General features: G+C 38.0%; 1 protein-coding gene across 1 annotated transcript in view; it reads right to left on the reverse strand.

The window, feature by feature from the left end:
• Positions 1-20890, reverse strand: part of LOC108713472 (mucin-2) — a 93558-nt gene that overhangs the window by 71485 nt on the left and 1183 nt on the right. Inside the window, exons 2-14 of the mRNA XM_041589614.1 lie at positions 18870-19034; positions 18283-18377; positions 15031-15157; positions 14619-14871; positions 14420-14466; positions 14149-14243; positions 13094-13245; positions 12299-12437; positions 11762-11872; positions 11109-11288; positions 9667-9906; positions 8512-8668; positions 7349-7480 (exon numbers count right to left, since the gene is read on the reverse strand). Coding sequence (XP_041445548.1) covers positions 7349-7480; positions 8512-8668; positions 9667-9906; positions 11109-11288; positions 11762-11872; positions 12299-12437; positions 13094-13245; positions 14149-14243; positions 14420-14466; positions 14619-14871; positions 15031-15157; positions 18283-18377; positions 18870-19034 — 1893 coding nt within the window. The remainder of the gene's footprint in view (positions 1-7348; positions 7481-8511; positions 8669-9666; positions 9907-11108; positions 11289-11761; positions 11873-12298; positions 12438-13093; positions 13246-14148; positions 14244-14419; positions 14467-14618; positions 14872-15030; positions 15158-18282; positions 18378-18869; positions 19035-20890) is intronic.

Raw genomic sequence — 20890 nt, forward strand, 5'->3', positions numbered from 1 at the left:
CTCCAGAAAAAACACCGGAGTGACTTTTTTCAAGCAGCCATAATATATTTTACGTAATCCGTATCCACCGCTGTAGTAGTGTATACGTTGACCTTGTAGGCATTATTTGCACACTGTTTTCTTCAACCCGCCATCTAGCTGTGTGACCTTGTTCACATTCTGTCTAAATATCCATAATATTACCGTCTCCAGAAAAAACACCGGAGTGACTTTTTTCAAGCAGCCATAATATATTTTACGTAATCCGTATCCACCGCTGTAGTAGTGTATACGTTGACCTTGTAGGCATTATTTGCACACTGTTTTCTTCAACCCGCCATCTAGCTGTGTGACCTTGTTCACATTCTGTCTAAATATCCATAATATTACCGTCTCCAGAAAAAACACCGGAGTGACTTTTTTCAAGCAGCCATAATATATTTTACGTAATCCGTATCCACCGCTGTAGTAGTGTATACGTTGACCTTGTAGGCATTATTTGCACACTGTTTTCTTCAACCCGCCATCTAGCTGTGTGTATTATCGTTTCCAGAAAAACCAACTGAGTTTTTGTTGTTGTTGTTGTTTTTTAAAAAATAATGCCAGGCAAAGGCAGGCCGCCACGCAGAGGCCGTGCTAGGGGCCGTGCTGCTATGCAATCCTGTGGCCCTAGCAAATTGCCCAGTTTTAAAAAGCCAATGACCCTGAACTCCCAAAATGCTGAAGAGGTAGTTGACTGGCTTACACAGCACACCCCATCCTCTACCGTTTCTAACTTTACCACAACATCCTCCTCATCCTCCACTGCTATGGCCACCCCACGTAACACTTCCTCCACCACCGGTGCCCCTTCTTCACTGGGGTCAGAGGAGTTATTTTCCCATGAGTTTCTTGAACTGAGTAATGCGCAACCATTATTGCCAGAAGAAGATGAAGGAGATGAGGACCTTACACCAGATTTAATTCTGGCAGAGAACACGACAGAGATGGACATAATGAGTGATGAGGAGGAGGTCCCCGCTGCTGCTTCCTTCTGTGATGTGTCAGAAGAAATTGATGCATCTGAGGAGAATGATGATGAGGAGATTGATGTTTTGTGGGTGCCTAGTAGAAGAGAGCAAGAGGAGGGTAGTTCAGATGGAGAGACGGAGAGTCAGAGAGGCAGTAGGAGAATAAGACTTAGAAGAAGCAGGGAGGACAGCCCGCAGGGATCAGTAGGGCAACAACATGTATCGGCACCTGTGTTCAGCCGGCCAACGCACCCGCCATTGCCGCCAATGCCGCCAACTTCTACTGTTACCGCCAGATCGCACACTTCCAAAAAGTCAGCAGTGTGGGATTTTTTTAATGTGTGTGCCTCTGACAAAAGCATTGTAATTTGCAATGAGTGCAGTCAGAAACTGAGCCTTGGTAAGCCCAACAGCCACATAGGTACAACTTCTATGCGAAGGCACATGAGCGGCAAGCACAAAGCACTTTGGGAGCAACACCTCAAAGGCAACAGGCAAACTAAAAGCCACACTCCTTCTGGTCCAGCATCTTACTGCTCTACCTCTGCTCTCCTTGACCCGTCTGAACCACCCTCCACTCCGCCTTCCACCTTGACCACCTGTTCCCATTCCCAGTCATCTGCCACCAGCCAAGTTTCTGTGAAGGCCATGTTTGAGCGTAAGAAGCCAATGTCTGACTGTCACCCCCTTGCCCGGCGTCTGACAGCTGGCTTGTCTGCACTCTTAGCCCGCCAGCTTTTACCATACCAGCTGGTGGACTCTGAGGCCTTCCGCAAATTTGTAGCAATTGGGACACAGCAGTGGAAGGTACCCAGCCGCAATTTTTTTTCTAAAAAGGGAATACCACACCTGTACCAACATGTGCAGAGCCAAGTTACCGCATCTCTGTCACTTAGTGTTGGGCCAAAGGTCCATATGACTACTGACGCATGGTCCTCCAAGCATGGTCAGGGCAGGTATGTCACCTACACTGCCCACTGGGTGAACTTGGTAATGGCTGGGAAGCAGGGAATGGGTAGCTCAACAACAACAGTGGAGTTGGTGTCACCGCCACGGATTGCACGCGGTTCTGCCACCACCTCTACTCCTCCATCGCTCTCTACCTCGTCTTCTTCTTCTTCTTACTCTGCTGCTGGGTCCTCCTTCTCCTCCTCCACACCTGTGCACCCCCAGCTCCCCCTAGGCTATTCGACGTGCCAGGTACGCCGTTGTCACGCTGTCTTGGGGATGACGTGCCTGGAAAGCAAAAACCATACCGGATCTGTACTCCTGTCATCTCTGCAGTCACAGGCCGATCGGTGGCTGACCCCACACCAACTGCAGATCGGAAAAGTGGTGTGTGACAATGGAAGCAATCTGTTGGCAGCGTTGAGACTAGGCAATTTAACACATGTGCCCTGCATGGCACATGTGTTAAATTTAATAGTCCAACGTTTTGTCTCCAAGTACCCAGGATTCCAGGACGTTCTCACCCAGTCCAGAAAGGTGTCGGCCCATTTCAGACGTTCCTACACAGCCATGGCACGCCTTGCTGACATTCAGCAGCGCTACAACATGCCAGTCAGGCGTTTGATTTCTGACAGCCAGACTCGCTGGAATTCAACGCTCCTTATGTTGGAACGTCTGCTGCAACAACAAAGGGCCGTCAACGAGTACCTTTTTGAACTGGGTGGTAGGACTGGATCTGCACAGCTGGGGATTTTTTTCCCCCGTTACTGGGTGCTTATGCGCGATGCCTGCAGGCTCATGCGACCTTTTGAAGAGGTGACAAATATGGTCAGTCGCACCGAAGGCACCATCAGCGACCTAATACCCTTCGCTTTATTCCTGGAGCGTGCCGTGCGACGAGTGACAGATGAGGCTGTAGACCAGCGTGACGAGGAGCTGGAAGCGCACGATTTCTGGTCGGAATCACCAGAACGAACCCAGGCACCTGCTGCAACGCAGGGAGAGGTGCCAGAAGTGGAGTCAGAGGAGGAAGGTGGCTTTGTGGAGGAGGAGGAGGAGGACCATCAGGAGCAGGCTTCCCAGGGGGCTAGTGGTGACCTTTTGGGGACCCCTGGTCTTGTACGTGGCTGGGGGGAGGAGACCGTGGATGATGCAGTCCTTGATAATGAGGAAGCGGAGATGGATAGCTCTGCATCCAACCTTGTGAGAATGGGGTCTTTCATGCTGTCATGCCTGTTGAAGGACCCCCGTATCAAGAGGCTTAAGGAGAAGGACCTGTACTGGGTCGCAACGCTACTAGACCCTCGGTACAAGCATAAAGTGTCAGAAATGTTACCAACATACCACAAGTCCGAAAAGATGCGGCATTTACAAACCAGCCTGCAAAACATGTTGTACAATGCTTTTAAGGGTGATGTCACTTCAGGAACTCATCAACATTCCAGGGGCAGAGGTGCCAGTAATCCTGCCACGAGCACACCTGCAAGGACAAAGCCCTTTGGCCAGTCTGTAACGTCAGACATGCAAATGTTTTCTGTCCAAGGCAGCGCCACAACCCTTCTGGATCCACCCTCAAAGAACGCCTCGACCGGCAGGTAGCGGACTACCTGGCATTAACTGCAGATATCGACACTCTGAGGAGCGATGAACCCCTGGACTACTGGGTGCGCAGGCTTGATCTGTGGCCAGAGCTGTCACAATTTGCCATGAACCTCTTGTCTTGCCCAGCCTCAAGTGTGCTCTCAGAAAGGACCTTCAGTGCAGCAGGAGGGATTGTAACTGAGAAGAGAACTCGCCTAGGTCACAAAAGTGTCGATTACCTGACCTTTATTAAAATGAATGAGGGGTGGATCTCGGAGGGTTACTGCACGCCGGAAGACTTGTTCTGACTTCTATGCAGCTGTCCTTCTCTTCAAGCCTCATGACTCCACACACAGCTGTCCTTTAGCGTCCTCCTCCTCCCTCCGCCACCGTTACAAACTAGGGTGCAAACCCTACTGGTTTAATTTTTTCTGGCCTCTGTGCTTCAGTGGCTGCAACCAAAAAAACTGGGCAAACAATGTCTACAAGGTCAACGTATGGCAAAAAATGACTATTTTCAGCATTTATATGGCATATTTTTTCTGGCAACTGTGCTTCAGTGGCTGCGTCCAAAAAAATGCATATTTTCTGCATTTATATGGCATAATTTTTCTGGCCTCTGTGCTTCAGTGGCTGCAACCAAAAAAATGCATATTTTCAGCATTTATATGGCATAATTTTTCTGGCCTCTGTGCTTCAGTGGCTGCAACCAAAAAAATTTATATTTTCAGCATTTATATGGCATAATTTTTCTGGCCTCTGTGCTTCAGTGGCTGCAACCAAAAAAATGCATATTTTCAGCATTTATATGGCATAATTTTTCTGGCCTCTGTGCTTCAGTGGCTGCAACCAAAAAAATGCATATTTTCAGCATTTATATGGCATAATTTTTCTGGCAACTGTGCTTCAGTGGCTGCGACCAAAAAAATGACTATTTTCAGCATTTATATGGCATATTTTTTCTGGCCTCTGTGCTTCAGTGGCTGCGGCCAAAAAAACTGGGCAAACAATGCCTACAAGGTCAACGTATGGCGAAAAATGACTATTTTCAGCATTTATATGGCATATTTTTTCTGGCAACTGTGCTTCAGTGGCTGCAACCAAAAAAACTGGGCAAACAATGTCTACAAGGTCAACGTATGGCGAAAAATGACTATTTTCAGCATTTATATGGCATATTTTTTCTGGCAACTGTGCTTCAGTGGCTGCGTCCAAAAAAACTGGGCAAACAATGCCTACAAGGTCAACGTATGGCAGTTGTTTAAAGAGAACAGTAGATTACTAGCCAGCAAAGCTACCTAAGCTAAAATGTCCCTCAAATCCCTGCAGACTTCTGTCCCTCCAATACAGAGCAGTATCAAGCAGATTACTAGCCAGCAAACTTACTATCATCTGTCCCTGAAATCACTAACAGCTCTCCCCCTACACTATCTCTTCCAAGCACACACAGGCAGATTTTTCAGATACATTTTTGCCCTTGATCCCCCTCTGGCATGCCACTGTCCAGGTCGTTGCACCCTTTAAACAACTTTAAAATCATTTTTCTGGCCAGAAATTTTTTTTTTAGATGTTAAAGTTCGCCTTCCCATTGAAGTCTATGGGGTTCGCGAACCGTTCGCGAACCGCTCGCGTTTTTGCGCAAGTTCGCGAATATGTTCGCGAACTTTTTTTCCGACGTTCGCTAAATCCCTACTTGTGACCAAACTAAGCCTTTATCATTTCAGCCTGTCAGTGGCAGACCTGGGTTAAATAAAATAGTTGCAAAATGCAATTCTGTCAAAGTGCAGGCTTTAAATGATGGGGTTAGGTATGGTTTTCTACCTGCCTACCTACAATAGGAGGTATTTTTCATGATATATTATGTTTTATAAAGGACTGTTTAAGCTCCATTTAATTATTATTTACTCAAGGGATGTACCTCTATATAGAACTGGGGCTCTCAAAAGGAGGCTTGTGATCTTTCAGTAGATTTTCAGCTACTGGCCTTTAGATACCAAACCTGCATTGTAGATAACTATATATTTTCTTTCAATGAAATGCAAAGAAATTGTATTATCCATGCTGCATGTGTTATGTGCAGCACTGCACCTGAGGTGGTAGCGTCTAATAGCATAAGTTTACTAAAGTATACACTATGTTGTAGATTGACTAAGGGCGAATTGTCACCAGTGACTGATTCGCACCCATCTCTACACTTCGCCAGGCGCAAAGGCACTCAGACTACGTTTATTCACTTAAATGTGGAGTTACGTCGTAGGTGTCGAATGATGCTGACTTTTCGTTACGTTACTTCGGCAATGCGAGCATTTGATAGTGAAGATGCGCTAACGTTCATTTCTGCCTAGCGAAACTTCTCTAGGGATCTTGCGCTCAGGTCAATTTGCATAGGGCGGGAAATTTAAAGTTTTATGAACATCTTTTTGTTAAATGTTGGTGCATATACATACAAATGACACTTTTAAAAAATAGTAACAATTGTAGTATCACAAAGTTGGATACATTGTAGCAATAATATCCAATCTGTAACACACAAGTTAACCAGTTCAGGTGACAGACAGTATTGATAAAGTAAAACTTGACTTTTATTAGAAATGCACTAAAAACACGCTGCCTGGTACTCAAGATTCACTACAAATACGTCTCATGAGTAGTGCTGTGTCCATAAAATCACACTAAAAGACATGGAGTGGATCGGTGGAATATCTGTAACCTGATAAAGTCTCAGTTACAGAAAAAAATGTATAATTCAGTTAATTAAAACAGGTGGAGGTCATTAACCTCTCCCGTCTGTGTATCCCCCTTGGGGTCACCCCCCATCAACCCAGCAAACAAGTAGGAGTTGTAACAACTCCTACTTGTTTCCCAGGTTGATGGGGGTGACCCCAAGGGGAATACACAGACTGGAGAGGTTAACGACCTCCACCTGTTTTAATTAACTGAATTATAAAGTTACTTTAATGCACTTCACCTGGTCTGAGGTGGCGAAGGCAACTCTGGTGAAAGAGGTAACGTTCAGTAAAATCCAGATTTTAGTGAATATGCAGAGTAGCGTTCATTCACCAGAGCAAAAAGTCGCCTGGTGAGTGTGTGAATGATCGCTAGAGCCAGTCTCTTTCGCTAGCGAATTGTTAGTAAATCGGCAATGTCCCTGCGGGTGGCAATGCTGGTGAAAAGTCGCTAGCATTAGCCACTTCACCCTTTAGCAAATCTGCCCCTTTATGTATATATAAACCTATAAGTTTACAGGTCTATCCATTAAAAGGAGAAGGAAAGCTAGAGAGGCAGTGTATTACCAATATATTGGCCACAATAGTGCAAGCTATAACACTATATTTATTCTGTAGAATGCTTTGCCATACCTGAGTAAACAGCTTTAGAATCTCTGTTGGTTTGTTTAAGATAGCAGCTGCCATATTAGCTTGCTGTGACATCACTTCCTGCCTGTCTCTCCCTGTTCACTCATAGCTCTGGGTTCAGATTACAGCAGGGTGGGAAGGAGGGAGGAGGAAAATAGGATGGGAAGAGGGAGATAGGAGCAAACTGAGCATTCTCAAGCCCTGGAGGTTTAGGCTGAAAGAAGCACCTGGTATATTCAAATATAATGCATATGAAATAATGTATGATATATGGAGCAACTGCGATGCCCAGCATTACAGAAGCTATGATGCTTTCTATGAGACTTTAATGCCTAGCACTGAACATTAATTACGAGAAGAAAAAATAAGCAATATAAAACATTGTTGTAAACTTTCATTTTTCTACAAACTAAAGGTAACATTAATACAACATTAATAAGATTAATACATGATCTTTAAACCTAATACTCTCACCTTCTAAGTAACTGAATGTGATATTTACATCAACCATATCCACAGAGGAACAAGTTTGTATAGTGTGATTGCCACATGGGTAATAATGCCACTCGCACACTTCATTAGGATTGTAGTAATCACAAAATATGGCTAAAATTAAAAATAACATTTTGGTTAATAAACAGTTAAATGTATCTTAAGCAGTTATGGAATGACTATTAGTGATGGGCGAATCTGTGCCGAATAATTTGCTAATTTACTGCGAAATCCATGAAATGGTGAAAAATTAGCGAAACGCATTGAAGTCAATGGGCGTCAAAATAATTCTGACGCACGTCAATTTTTATATGAGCAAATATTTGGTCCAAATGCATTAAAGTCAATGGGCATCTGAATAATTTTGAAGAGCAACAATTTTTATGTCAAAATTGTCGCACAGCAATTTTTTTTTGACGTTACAGATTTTTTGCCGGTGAATTGTCTTTGCATGAATTCATTTGCATGAGGTGAAACGCATAAGTATGCTGCAAATTCGCGTCTGACGAATTTATTCGCCCATCACTAATGGTTATCTCAATTTGGCAAAAGCCAAAATGTACAGATTTTCCTTGTATAGTATAGTTGTACATTAGACAAAATTAGGTTTATCTCAGTGGACCCAGATTAACTCTCCCTGACTCTAAACTTGTCTTACAATTAAAAGTATGCCTCATTTGAATGCCTTATAAAAGTATTTGGGAGGCTAGGCTGAAGGGTTCCAAATTCCTGAATTACAGAGTATTTGAGGAATGTAATAAAAGTTGGAAAGAGGAAGCCAACTTGTACAAATTAGAATGACAATTTGTGTCTCAGTGTAATATTCTACCGTAAATTGTTAATGCATTTCAAATTTATATTGCGCATTGCGCATTTTTAAGAAGAGCTTGAAGGTGTCGTAATCTTTTGGAGCCAACTTAACAACTTTTACAGTAAGATGTTTTATTAAATTCATTGCGCACTGACGCAAACTAAAAATTGGCAAACTTTCTTCCATTGTCGGAAGAGGTCGCTAATTTTTTATCTTAAATTTGTGCAAAGGCATACATTTTCAATTTCCCCATATATGTACTGTACTTGAAGATTTAGCTACAGATATTACATTTGCATTCCAATTCATATGACCTATAAAACGATACACTCACGACAAATATCTGGTGTTCTCCAGTAGATACAGACTTCTGCCTTGATGCACTCATGGGAATATACAGCCACCGCAGAACAGAAGCACTCGCAATCACCATCAACATCACAGAAGCAGGCATCATTGACACAATTTTCAAAAAAGGGTGTTGGATCCACCTAATGAATGTAAGGTATTTTCATGGGAAAATTATGGTTAAGTAATAATTTAACTCATTAAATAATTGTTTTTAAAATTGTATTTAGTCACACCAAACACTCAAAGAAGACCTGTTATAAGAAGGTGTTGGATATGTTTTAGATTTCAGAACTAAAGCCCTTTATAAGCTCTGCTTATTTGAATTACTTTTGTGGCATAGGGCTGCTTCCCACACTCGCCACTCATATGCCACATAATACAAAGTGTACATCCGGGTCAATTTGCTTAAGGGGGTTGCAATACAAGCACAGATATTAATGTATGAAACAAAGTTTTGTACAATATCACATTGTACAATATTTGGTGCATTTATGGCGGGAGACGAGTTGACCGACAAAGGTGGAATTCTATTGTTTCTACCTGTTTATCTGATGATTCAGCTCTTAACATTTATAATGAAAAGGAGCCAATGGTTACAGAAAAGATTGTAATTGTTATATATATGACCACGTTAATTTCCACCCGTCTTGTGGTACATCACCTAGTACTGTATACATAGTACTTAGTGAACATATGCCTGAACTGGCTTACAACCCAATGTAGTACATTGAATGAACACTAACGCCTGGAAAAATAACAGAAGGACCACACTAACTGAACCCAAAGGTAAGTTATAACTGCCCAGAAAACTCTAAGGCAAAGATGTGCTAGCCATGGAAAGTTTTGCTGCATACATGTAGGTTAGGTTTACTTAAATTAGTCAAGGTCATCTGGGGTTTACGTTCAGCTTTAACTTTTAAAAAATAACACAGAAATGTAATTACATGTTCTTTGTATCAGCGTTTATATTCTTTCCCAACTAAACTTTTTTTTTTCACTCTAAGATTGGAGGAATTTGCAATTTTGGGAGGAAGCCTTAAGTAATATACTTTATTGGTTCTTACTTCTGCTTAAGTATTTAAGAAACGGCTCATTTTCCTGTATGATGAAAATATAACACTATTATACAGGTACATACCTTTCTGTGACAGCTTTTAAACACATCACTCTTTATTATACTGCATTTTTTCTCTGCCCAAGACCTGCGATGCAGGGTCAAAGTGCAAGGGTCAATGTTATCAATAACATCGGGACAAGCTGGATTGACCTTCCATATGTTTCCAAACTCTATTATATTAGTAACATGTAGTATATTGTTTATTGTAAAGTCATTGCTGGATTTGTCATCAAAGTTTCCACAAAGACCACAGAGTTTTCCCTGTTGAAAGTGTTGAATACCATGAATATCATTAGCATCTCAGCTATTCCCTCAACTGCTTTATAGTGCATCTTTGTCTCTGACTATCCTTTAAAAACTGTGAAACCTTCCCATGCAAAATGTTGAGATTTCTGCAGTTAACAAATTTGCAAAACTTGAATTTGCAATTTTTGTGTTGTAAGAATTGTGTGTTTATATTGTGATTAAATCTGGATTTATTCTCCTGGATTCATAATCTGCCATGAGAAAGGCTAGAATGAGCAAAACTGAAGTTTATGAGTGTGTTCTTAATTAACATGAATCTCAGCACCAAGCATGATAATGGTATTGGTCATTTAGTTGAGTATAAAAAAGTACTGACATATGCAAAAATAAAAACACTAATAGAGCAAAAGCTATAAATAGAAGACATTTTAATGACCAAGGTTTACCTATTTAATCAAACTGTCAAAAATCTTGCCATTATAACCTATAGAAACCAAACTGCTTTGACACATAGAGGGAACAACTAAGAAAGTAGGAGAAAAATCTGATCGTTCATATTCTCTTGAGACTTTTGGGCTGATTAATCAACGTTCAATTTTTCGATATTTATTAAGCACAAAAAATTTTTTAAAACCCAAATGTAAAACTTCTGCATCTAAAAGCTTATACGTTCATGTAGAAGTCAAGAGGAGATGTCCTACCAACATTTAAATCTTTTTTTAAATTGTTGTTTGATTAATATGGTCAGATTATTATTATAACACATGGACTGAAATATTTCCTATTGTTTAATATATGCTCAAGTGTAATATTAACTATGTTTTAAGTTTCCAAGCTGAAAGTGGAATGATGATAAAGACCCACTTCATCATTTCTTGGTTGAAATTCGCTACAATGTGGATATTTAAGTATTGTGTCCATATGTCACAATACTTAATATTTATGATGTTGAATCAAGATGATGGGGACTAACACAAGCACAAACCAAGCCCATGATACTGTTTCTTGTTTGGGGTACCCCTTTTGGCTTTTTTGAAGCTACTGCAAAAGACTGCCTGCACATACATGATTAGAAAGTGTTCTTGAACGTGCATATATTAAAGTTAGAAAAACAACTTTGCTGCTTGCGTACCTATTTTCCATGGGTTGAGATGGTACAATTTTTTCTAATTTTAATCTGTTTATGTCACTATCAATATAAAAAAAACAGGTGCTACCTTGTATTCCGGTGATGCTCTAATAAATATGGTAGTTTTCTTATCCCAAATTAAGTAGATCCCGTTCCTTATTAAGATAACAAGATAATTGCCATGCACATGGGCTTGATAACGGAGATGGTCATCAGGTGTCCCCTGAATTACTTTCATCTCCTTTTCTTCCAGTTTAAGCTCTGTACTCTGTACAAATTGATCAAAGAGGTTAAAGTATATTGTTTATTTATGATTTATAAATGATCTTAAGATATAACTTACAGTACATCTTAAATGCCAATGCCTATATAGAAAGTAGAAAACATAATTTAATATCTATGCCTTTTCATGATACTATTTTTTTATTGCATTGTCAGTCATGGAATATAACTGGAGAGGTCACTGTCATTGCTGATACATGAAGATCATTATTTTGCACTGTTTAATATATAAATAGGGACCTAAAATTTTACAAAGGGAAAAATAGATGTGCCTTTTAAGCAAAATGTCTGATAGCAGAATATACCTGCATCTGTCCATTATGTATACCATTTTGTGTAGCTGAATATCTATAAAATGTAACTGATGTATTGGTACTGGACATTTTGAATATCTTTAGTTCATGAGTAATAATACTGCAAAATTGGCAAATTAAGTGTTCAAAGCCATTCCAGGCATACCCCTATGAAAATCTTTATTGCTTTTGAGCATGCAATTCCATTTGATCCACAAGGAACACTCTCTGTAGTGATGCTAAATGTGCCATTGGTAGGCTCATGTCCGCAGTAGTCCTGTGAAATAAATGTGTAAAGTAAACATTTTTGATATCAAAACAGAAGCCAATTAAAATGTTTTGAAAGAATATATACAGTAATAAAGCACTGCAGAAGCACATATGAATAAGGTACATTTGTAATTGCAGTTGCAGATATGATGCCTTGACTTTTCAAAGACCAAACTCTTCTAAGTTTAACACCAAATTAGAAGTTTAGCAAATATGCAAATAATGTTTGATTAGTTCTACCCTTCCACCCTACTACTCTTCCACATAACTATACTATATATAATGACATGATTTTGTTTTTTTAATATAAGTTCTGGCTTTTACCAAAAAAGTAATCACTAAAGATTTAAAGTATTACCTAAATTAAGCACAAACACATACCTGTATTTATTGGTAAGAAGACTCTGGAAAATGTCAACATTTTGTTTCTTACCTGGGCAACCACATATTCACATTTTCCCTGAAAATCATACATTTTTCCATCAAACGTGATGTAATGACCATCTGAATACGATGTACATGTTCCATAACATGAATGATCAGAGCAAATCCACTGTCCCCCCTTACATACGCTACAAAAAAGTGATGACAAAAGTCATACATAAAATTAAAAGGCCCAAATAATGTATTCATTGTAGAAATTCTTTTAAATTAAAAACATGTTATTACATTTCATATGTTAGAACTACTTTTATCCAACACAATGACTCATGTCTACTTTATAGATTAAAGGGAAATTGGTGTTTATGCATAGCTATCAGGTTAAAAAGCTAACTCACAAGTATCTTAACACCAGAAGGTGTTATCTATAATAAAAAGTTAAACCTAAGGACTTGTTACAAATGTGGTGACAATGTTAAAAAATTAAGCAACACCAAAAAGCCCCATAAATCATGGCCCTTGCAAAGGCAACCTAAGAGGAACCTAATCACCACTCCCAATTTGTCTATGCTTATAGCATACAGCATGAAATTAAATTCATATTTTATCTGGTAGTAATTTCATAGCTGTTTCCTTAATAGAATGAACACCTTTAGTGTGCCACTAAACTTGGTCTCTGATTTTGTCAGCTTATTGTAGTTCATTATATAATTGGCAGAGATGTTTGAATGAGAATTCAGCAGCAATTTTATAATTTTGGGTGAGAAAGCCTAGTATTGGAGCCATTCATCATTTAAAAATGTGTAGTTCTAATGAATGTTAAAAAGTAAAAGTCGTTTTTCCCCACCATGTATTGCAGTCTACATTAATCAGAGATCCATCAGGGAGAAACTGTTTATCATGAACACAGGAGCATTTCTCTTCTGGAACACATGACCCTTTCCCATCATCTAGAAGGCCTTCGGGACATACACACCCTGAGATACACTCTTTCATGAACTATAATGAAAAATTAGAAAGAATACTCAAATATTACTTCTGACATAAGGTAATCTAGCACTTGCATATGCATTAAAAGTCATACATTGTATTATAAAATGAACTAACTGCTTCTAGATACAGTGCAGCTAGTAGAATTGAGCCCAGGATCTATAGGGAGGCCTCTGGGCCTGAGGGTAGATTGATTATTGCGTTTTTTTTTTTTTCATTATAAATTGTTATAAACAATAGACTGGAAAAAAACTAACAAAAAATGCATTACATGGACACATTTCTGAATATAACTTGAATAAGTAAGAGAAAATTAAAAATATTAAATGTAATCTGGATAATGGATCCCATACCTGTATAACTTATCACCCCAGTATTAAACTTTATATTCATGCAAGTTTACAAAGACACATGCATGGTAGTTGAATTTGGTGACAGTTCTTTTTGTTTACTTAACAGATTCGGATATGAAATTAAAGAGATAGATGTTAAAACTATAAAGACACGTTGGTTTATAATTGTCGAAATAGGGAAAGTTTTTTTGTGATATTGAAATCATAAAGAAACTGAAAAGGTATCATCACTTCTGGTCCATAGAGATGCCACTTCCATTGTTTGCAATGCAAGTTGTATACTGTAATGTATTATCGACAAGAAAACTATCATCAAGATGGAGAAGGCACCATATCATTCTAGGGATATGGAGCTGCTCTATACTGTATACTGTGTTAGAAATCATTTTTCCCCAGAAAATGTTGCTTTGGGTGACTCCATTATAGATGTAGAGCAAATTACAATACTGTATTTTGTCATACGGATGTTAACTCAAGAAATATAAGATATATTTATCATATCCATCATGTGTTTTAGTTACGTTTAGTTTAGTTATTGAAGTAAAAAAAATGGACATACATATTCTGTATTTAGGGTCTGGCAGGCTCTGTGCTTTGCTGCAACAGAATTTGGAGTAATGGAGCAGTTCATATAGGTCTTCCCTTCTGGGCAAGCTGTAGAGAGCAATACAAAATGTATTGTGAACTAGCACAACGACAATTCCTGAAACTGTACAATGGCAAATAAAAAATTATATTTAAATGCAGGTCATTAAAAATGGATGATTAGTATCAGTATTTTCAAAACAGCAGAAAATAGATATTTGTAGCCATAAATTAATTTCACTTACATTCTTCAAGATGAGCTGTGCAGAAAAGCTTTCCATCATGACAAATGCTAAACATAAAATAAAACATTAATCAAAAATCCTTTTGTTTATACACAATGCTGCCTATAGACTAGACAAGTATAATAACAATTACCACCAGTGTCAAACTGGGGCTCCTAGGACCCACTTGACACCCAAGGTACATATTTCCAAAACTTACCAGCGTTCATTTTGTTTGTAGATAATTTCGTTTGGTTTAAGGTACATGCCACTGTAGTAGCATGAGCACAGTGATATGTGTACACATTCTTCATTTTCATTCAGGTACTCTCCATCTTTGCACCCACAACCATCAATGGGAAGGGACTTTGGGACACAGACTTCTTCCTCTTCCAGAAATTGGCATTTTGGTGGGCATGTTGTGAGGCTATATAAGTAGATCTGGGATGGTGCACAAGCTGTTATATATTTATCTAAAATAATGAAATAAAAACAAAGAAAACATGATGCAATAACTCAAGGGCTTATCATTTTCCTTGACTAGCCATAAATTAAAATTGCCTTTCTTAATGATCTGTTAGATGACTCAATTTAAATCATGAAACATTAATAATGCAAATAGTTTTATTTACCACAGATGCCCTTTCTCCAGTCTTTCAGAATAATTCCTTTTATTGCACAAGCAGTGGCATAAGAGGACAAAGCTGCACACATGCAGACCTCACTGTTCTTGCAGTTACAAGTATGGTAGCGGCACCTCTATTGCAAGGAATTAAAAATGAATAATATTAATATCATTCTTCACTGTCTATAACACGACTCCTAACTAATTTCAACAGGTTCTTCAAAAATACTTTATAAAATGTAGTGTCTTACTGTACCATGAATATATTTTATAGCTTTAATTTTTAATATGTTTCATAATGAAATAAAAACAAATGTATATATTTTGTCAGCTGCTATCTCTGTATTAAGACTATAAAAGTACACAGTAAGGGGCCATTTTATGAAAATCCGTAGAAAGTTTGATTCTCTGAATGGTACTTTTTTGAGCAAACTAGCACATTTATTATATAGTTACTTTATCCACCTTTTTTCATAATTTATCAAGTGTAAAAACCATAAATTTTGCAAATACAAAAAGTATGGAAAATAAAAGCCATAGAGGTCATTTAGGAAGTTCCCTTTCTTTTCTTATAAAGATCAGCCTTCATAATTGTAAGCATAGGCGGAGGGTGATTTTTTTTGTTAAGGTAGGCTAAGTCTAATCTTACTTTAACTGTTTCTTCACCATTGATTTTTCACTGGCGGAGAAACAGCTAATTCAGTCCCATATTATAAGCATTGGCAAAAGTTGTAATTCACCTGTGTATTTTTGTCTAAAAATGCACTACAATCTGAAATCTGTCCCATACATGACCTGACTTAAGTGCTATTAACTGATGAGCCCACAGACTGCATAATTGAGTGCTAATTAATTTTCCACTTGCCATGGACGAAGTCCAGACTAGTTTGAAAATTATATTGATAGCACTGTTTTATTATCAAAATGATAGAAAAAGTTCGGTTCATACACATAACTGGAAATCATGACTAATGCTTAGGTTGTTTAACATTAAACCATGTTTATTGGTCTGCTTTCACATACAACACAAGGGATATGCTAACAGTACCATTTATGGAAGATCTTTCATACAGAAAGTATAATGCAAATATATTTTGGCCCCCTTGCAAAAAACAGCAGCTGCATTTTTACTTCAGTTTCAAAGTCATGCAATATAATAGTAGATGAGGTTGAAAAAAAAACTTGCATTCAACCATCAACCAAAAATGTGAAAGTAGCCTAACTGATGTGCTAGTTGATCCAGAGGAAGGGGGCATACATTAAAGGCATTTATGTTGCAGTTTAAACTGAGATACAAATGAAGGCAACACTCCAATAAGAAGGAATGGCATATTTATTTGCCAGGCAGTTAAGGATACAATGCCTCTAACCCCTTAAGGAAACAGTCACCTATATCCAATTATAATCGTTCCATTGAACTATTCAGGTAGGTGTTGGCTGAAACTCAAAGAGGTGTGAAAATGTCACTTGCAGTATAGTACAGTATAGTTCAAAGGAACTAACACTGACCATTATGTTTTGTTCCAGTGACCCCTTGAAAAAACTCCTTCCAAAACCCCCTATCCAGGACAGGTTCAGATGCAATATAAGATGTACATACTGTACCAGACAAGCAGGTGGAGGATTAGCAGCTGCTTATTTACTTGGCCCTATTCGCCAGGCCATCCTGGGTAAAGCTCAGTCTCACTTCCTACCTGTGCTTGGCATACAGACCCGCTCTTAAGATTCCTCATCTGAAATCTCACAAGATTTTCAGTGCAAATCTCATGATGACATCACTGTAATCACCAAGTTGGGATTTTTTTATAAAGACACTAGTCAGCAGCACCCTCTGCTTATACTCCAGCTCAAATAGACACATTGGTGAGACAGGATTTTTACTGTTTTTTCTTTTAATATTTCTTTTAAATGTTTTAGGCAAACAGGTATGGGGAGGCTTAGCCTCTCCAAGCCTTAATGAAAATCAGCATATGACTGTACAAACGTTTCGTTCATTCACAAAAAAAAAAAAAAAAAATTACAGCAATTTTTGTTTGTTCTTATTTTATTCAGATGTTTTAATAATTTTTGAGGCATTCCTGATTTTAGAGAAATAGATTTAAAATGTGGTTTCAAAATGTTCTAATACCATTAAAATATGACCTTTAATAAATGGGTCTCTAAAAGAATACAGAAAAAGAACACAGAAATAACATTGTCTTTCTGAGACGAGGAATGTGGAAAGACAATGGGTAAATTAGGGGGTATGTTCCAAGAGGATTGTATGGGGCAAATTCACTAAGATTCGTAGTTGCGCCAGGCGTAACTTCGCGGCACTTCGCGGCACTTCACCACACTTCGCCAGGCGTAGTTTCGCCAGCGCTTCGAGGAAAACGTATCAGCACTACAAATGCCTAGAAAACCTTCAAAACATCAAATAAAAATTTTATTTTGCCCTACACATGTGCCCACTGTATAGGTAAGTTGCCATGAGTCAGGAAATGTAGGGGGGAAGGACGGGAGCCCCAAAAAAATTTGCGATCTTTTTCAGCCTATCACCCATAATGTAGAGAACACACCAGCGTTTTTTGGGACTTAGAAAAAATTTTGACTTTTTTTGAAGCAATCCCTATCTACTCTATTGCGCTTCGCCTGGTCTGAGGTGGCGAAGGAAGTCTAGCATAAAAGGTAGCGTTCAGTACACTGCGCGCGTTAGTGAATTTGCATAGTTACGTCTGTAGCGGTAATTCGCCAGGCGTAAGGGTGCGAAGTAACACTAGCGAATCTATGCCAGCGTTCGTTAGTGAATTTGCGTAGTAACGAAAATGCCAAACGCTAGCGAAGTAGTGCTAGCGTTCGGCGCTTCGACGCTTAGTGAATTTGCCCCTATGTGTCTGAGTGTTCTTGGGAGACAAAGAACTGTGAAGCAACTAGCACAATGAGTTGGTAAACTCCTTAAGGAAGAGGAACTATTATTCATAAATGAAGGGAGGCCCAGAGACCGACATCTCTTTCACTGAGACCTTTTGGACTCTTACAAATCCATCAGTCCCACTGGACTACAGTATACAAATAAGCAACTCTGTGACAAATGTGTTTTCTGCCACATTTCCGACATTTTGCAAAATGCTGACAAGACCAATTTTCACCCAATAACTTGCAATTGTTTTGCTTAAAAAAGAAAACATCACATCAGGATTCTGAAACATGCTGGATTACATTATCAATTTGTCATCCATACTTTGCCATCCAACATTTACTACTAATAATATAAAGTTACCTTAGCATAGTCTGAAGGGTTTAATATGCCATAGCAGGAGGAAAAGGGACTGTTTGTTTTTTCAAGTAAAGAACACCAATATTCAGCATACTGATCTGAAGAGAGAATGAAAAGAAGGAATAATATAGATATTATTATGAATAATAACTATATTGCCCAGCAATAATGTTTATGCACATATAACTATGTTCAAGATTCACTCACTCAACACAAAAATTAGCACGTTTACATGTTAAGTACTTGTGTCCATTATTATGACATCATAGACTCATCAAAATAAATATAACTCTATATAAAAATGGTGTCACCTTACTCTCCAATTGCTCATCAGGGGATCCTGTTTGAATAGCCCATGTTTTAACAAAGCTGTATCACAACTGTAAAACAAGTATTCTAAATGTACTTAAAGATCAGTGGCCATTAAATAATTTACTTGTTTTAATTAGAGAAGTACAAACATATTGCAACCACCAATGCTTTTGGGATGTATTAATACAGTTTCTTTAGGGAAGAAATGTCTTAGATTGACAAGTTTTCTAAAATCTCAACTCTCAACGTTGTTTCATTTGGGAGCTTTGAACTCTTACATTTCTCAAGGTTGATGTGACATGGATCATCTAGCCAGTCTGTCTTGTCCAGGCAACCAGGGTGGGCTTTCCAGGTGTTGGCAAAGGCTGATGCTGTTGCTTCTACCAGACCTCCAGATCCTTCAAAATCATCAATTTCCTTATAGTTAAAATTGCCACAAAGACCTGCATTCAGAGCAACAAAAATGTGTCAACATTTCATAGATATTCAATTGTCAAAAAAAAAGACTGCGTAAATAAGTACAGCATATGTCCATGAAAAGTTATATAGCCACATCTAGTAAAGTTAAAGGTATATAAACAAAAGATTAAATAAAATCCAGTAATTAATTCAAACACTGCATATGGTATCATACATGATGTAAGGATGCACAAGCCACCAGCATGCAATATAATATTCAGTAGTTGAAAATACTGAGTGTTTTCTTAATTGCCTGAATGGTGCAAAGTTCCACCTCTTTTACTGTACGTAACACAGATCTCTAAATACCTGAAAAATGAAAAAGCCATTACTTGGAAAGCTTTGTGTCTCCTGGAAAGTTAAAGTTTCTAAGATAAAAGATTGTAAATATTCATGCTGTTGGTCTTTTGAACAGTTTGATGCCCAGTATTCCTAGCATAAAAAAATGTGTGACATTCAGAGACCCCCAAAATTAAAACTGTGAATACACTACTAAGGGTCAGATTTATCAAGGGTCAAATTTCGAGTTTATGGGAGTTTATAAAAACTTCCATCAACTCCTCTAAACTTAAAATTTGAAAAAAATGGCCAATCGGAATTTATTAAAAAAAATCTATTTATATTTAAATTTGGGTGAATAGGATTGACCCGCAACTCGATTCAAATCAAATTTGATTCAAGTTTTTTTTAAAAAAAACCCATAGGCTAAAACATCAATTCAGCAGGTTTTAGATGGCGAATAGTCAAATTCAAATTCTTAAAGAGACAGTACATGATAAATTTCGAAATTCAAATTTCGATTTTTTTTTCAAACTCTAATCGAATTTGCACATAACATAAGTTAACATTAAATTAATGTCTACTACATTTTAGTTTGTAAAATCCACAAAAACAATGTTGGGTATGAATGTCTTTAAATCAAAACAAATACTGCAAAGCTCTGTTGAACTTTTTTTATGAGCTTTTTTATGAAATTTCTGAAAATTGCCTCAAAGCTTATGTTTTAAAGCATCTTATCTTCCACATCTCATTAGGTAGCAAGTTGAAAATTCTACAGGTATGGGACCTGCTATCCAGAATGCTCTGGACCTGGGGTGTTTTAGATAATGAATCTTTCCGTAATTTAGATCTTCCTACTTTCTACTAGAAAAGCATGTAAATATTAAATAAACCCAATAAACCCAATAGGATGGTTTTGTTTCCAATAAGAATTAAGCATATCTTAGTTTGGATTACAAGGTATTGTTTTATTATTACAGAGAAAAAGTAAATCTTTTTTAAAAATGTGGATTATTTGGATAGAATTTAGCCTATGGGAGATGGCCTTTCTGTAATTTGAAGCTTTCTGGATAATGGGTAAATATGTCTTTGATCTCCAATTTACCAAACAGAAAATCTATTGAATGCTATGAAATTATTGAAAGTTACCTCAAGGCTTGCAGTTTACAGCATTTTCTGTCATGCAAATGTTTATGAAGAAAGATAAAACAGCCTAAATATTAATGCAATGGGTTTTTTAAACAGTTTTGATATCTAAAATTCATGGGATTACAAAGCTGTGTAGCCTATAGACCATTCAGGTTGCAATGAGCATGCAATAAAATCACTAGAATTAATTGAAGACATTTGAAGAAATACCATTTTTTCACATAGCTAAACTCAGCAGCCAACATTCCCAGATTCAGTCTTGCTCTGTTATGAAAGTTTTGCAGCTACATGTATGTGAAATTGTAAATGCAATGAAATGGCTAAAAAAGCAGAAACATGGTCACACATAAAAAAATTAAAAAATTAAACCATTAAAAAGTGAAGAAACTATGTAAGGTGTGTGCATGTGTGT

The sequence above is a fragment of the Xenopus laevis genome, chromosome 4L (genome assembly GCF_017654675.1).
Source record: "Xenopus laevis strain J_2021 chromosome 4L, Xenopus_laevis_v10.1, whole genome shotgun sequence".
Classification (NCBI taxonomy): Eukaryota; Metazoa; Chordata; class Amphibia; order Anura; family Pipidae; genus Xenopus; species Xenopus laevis.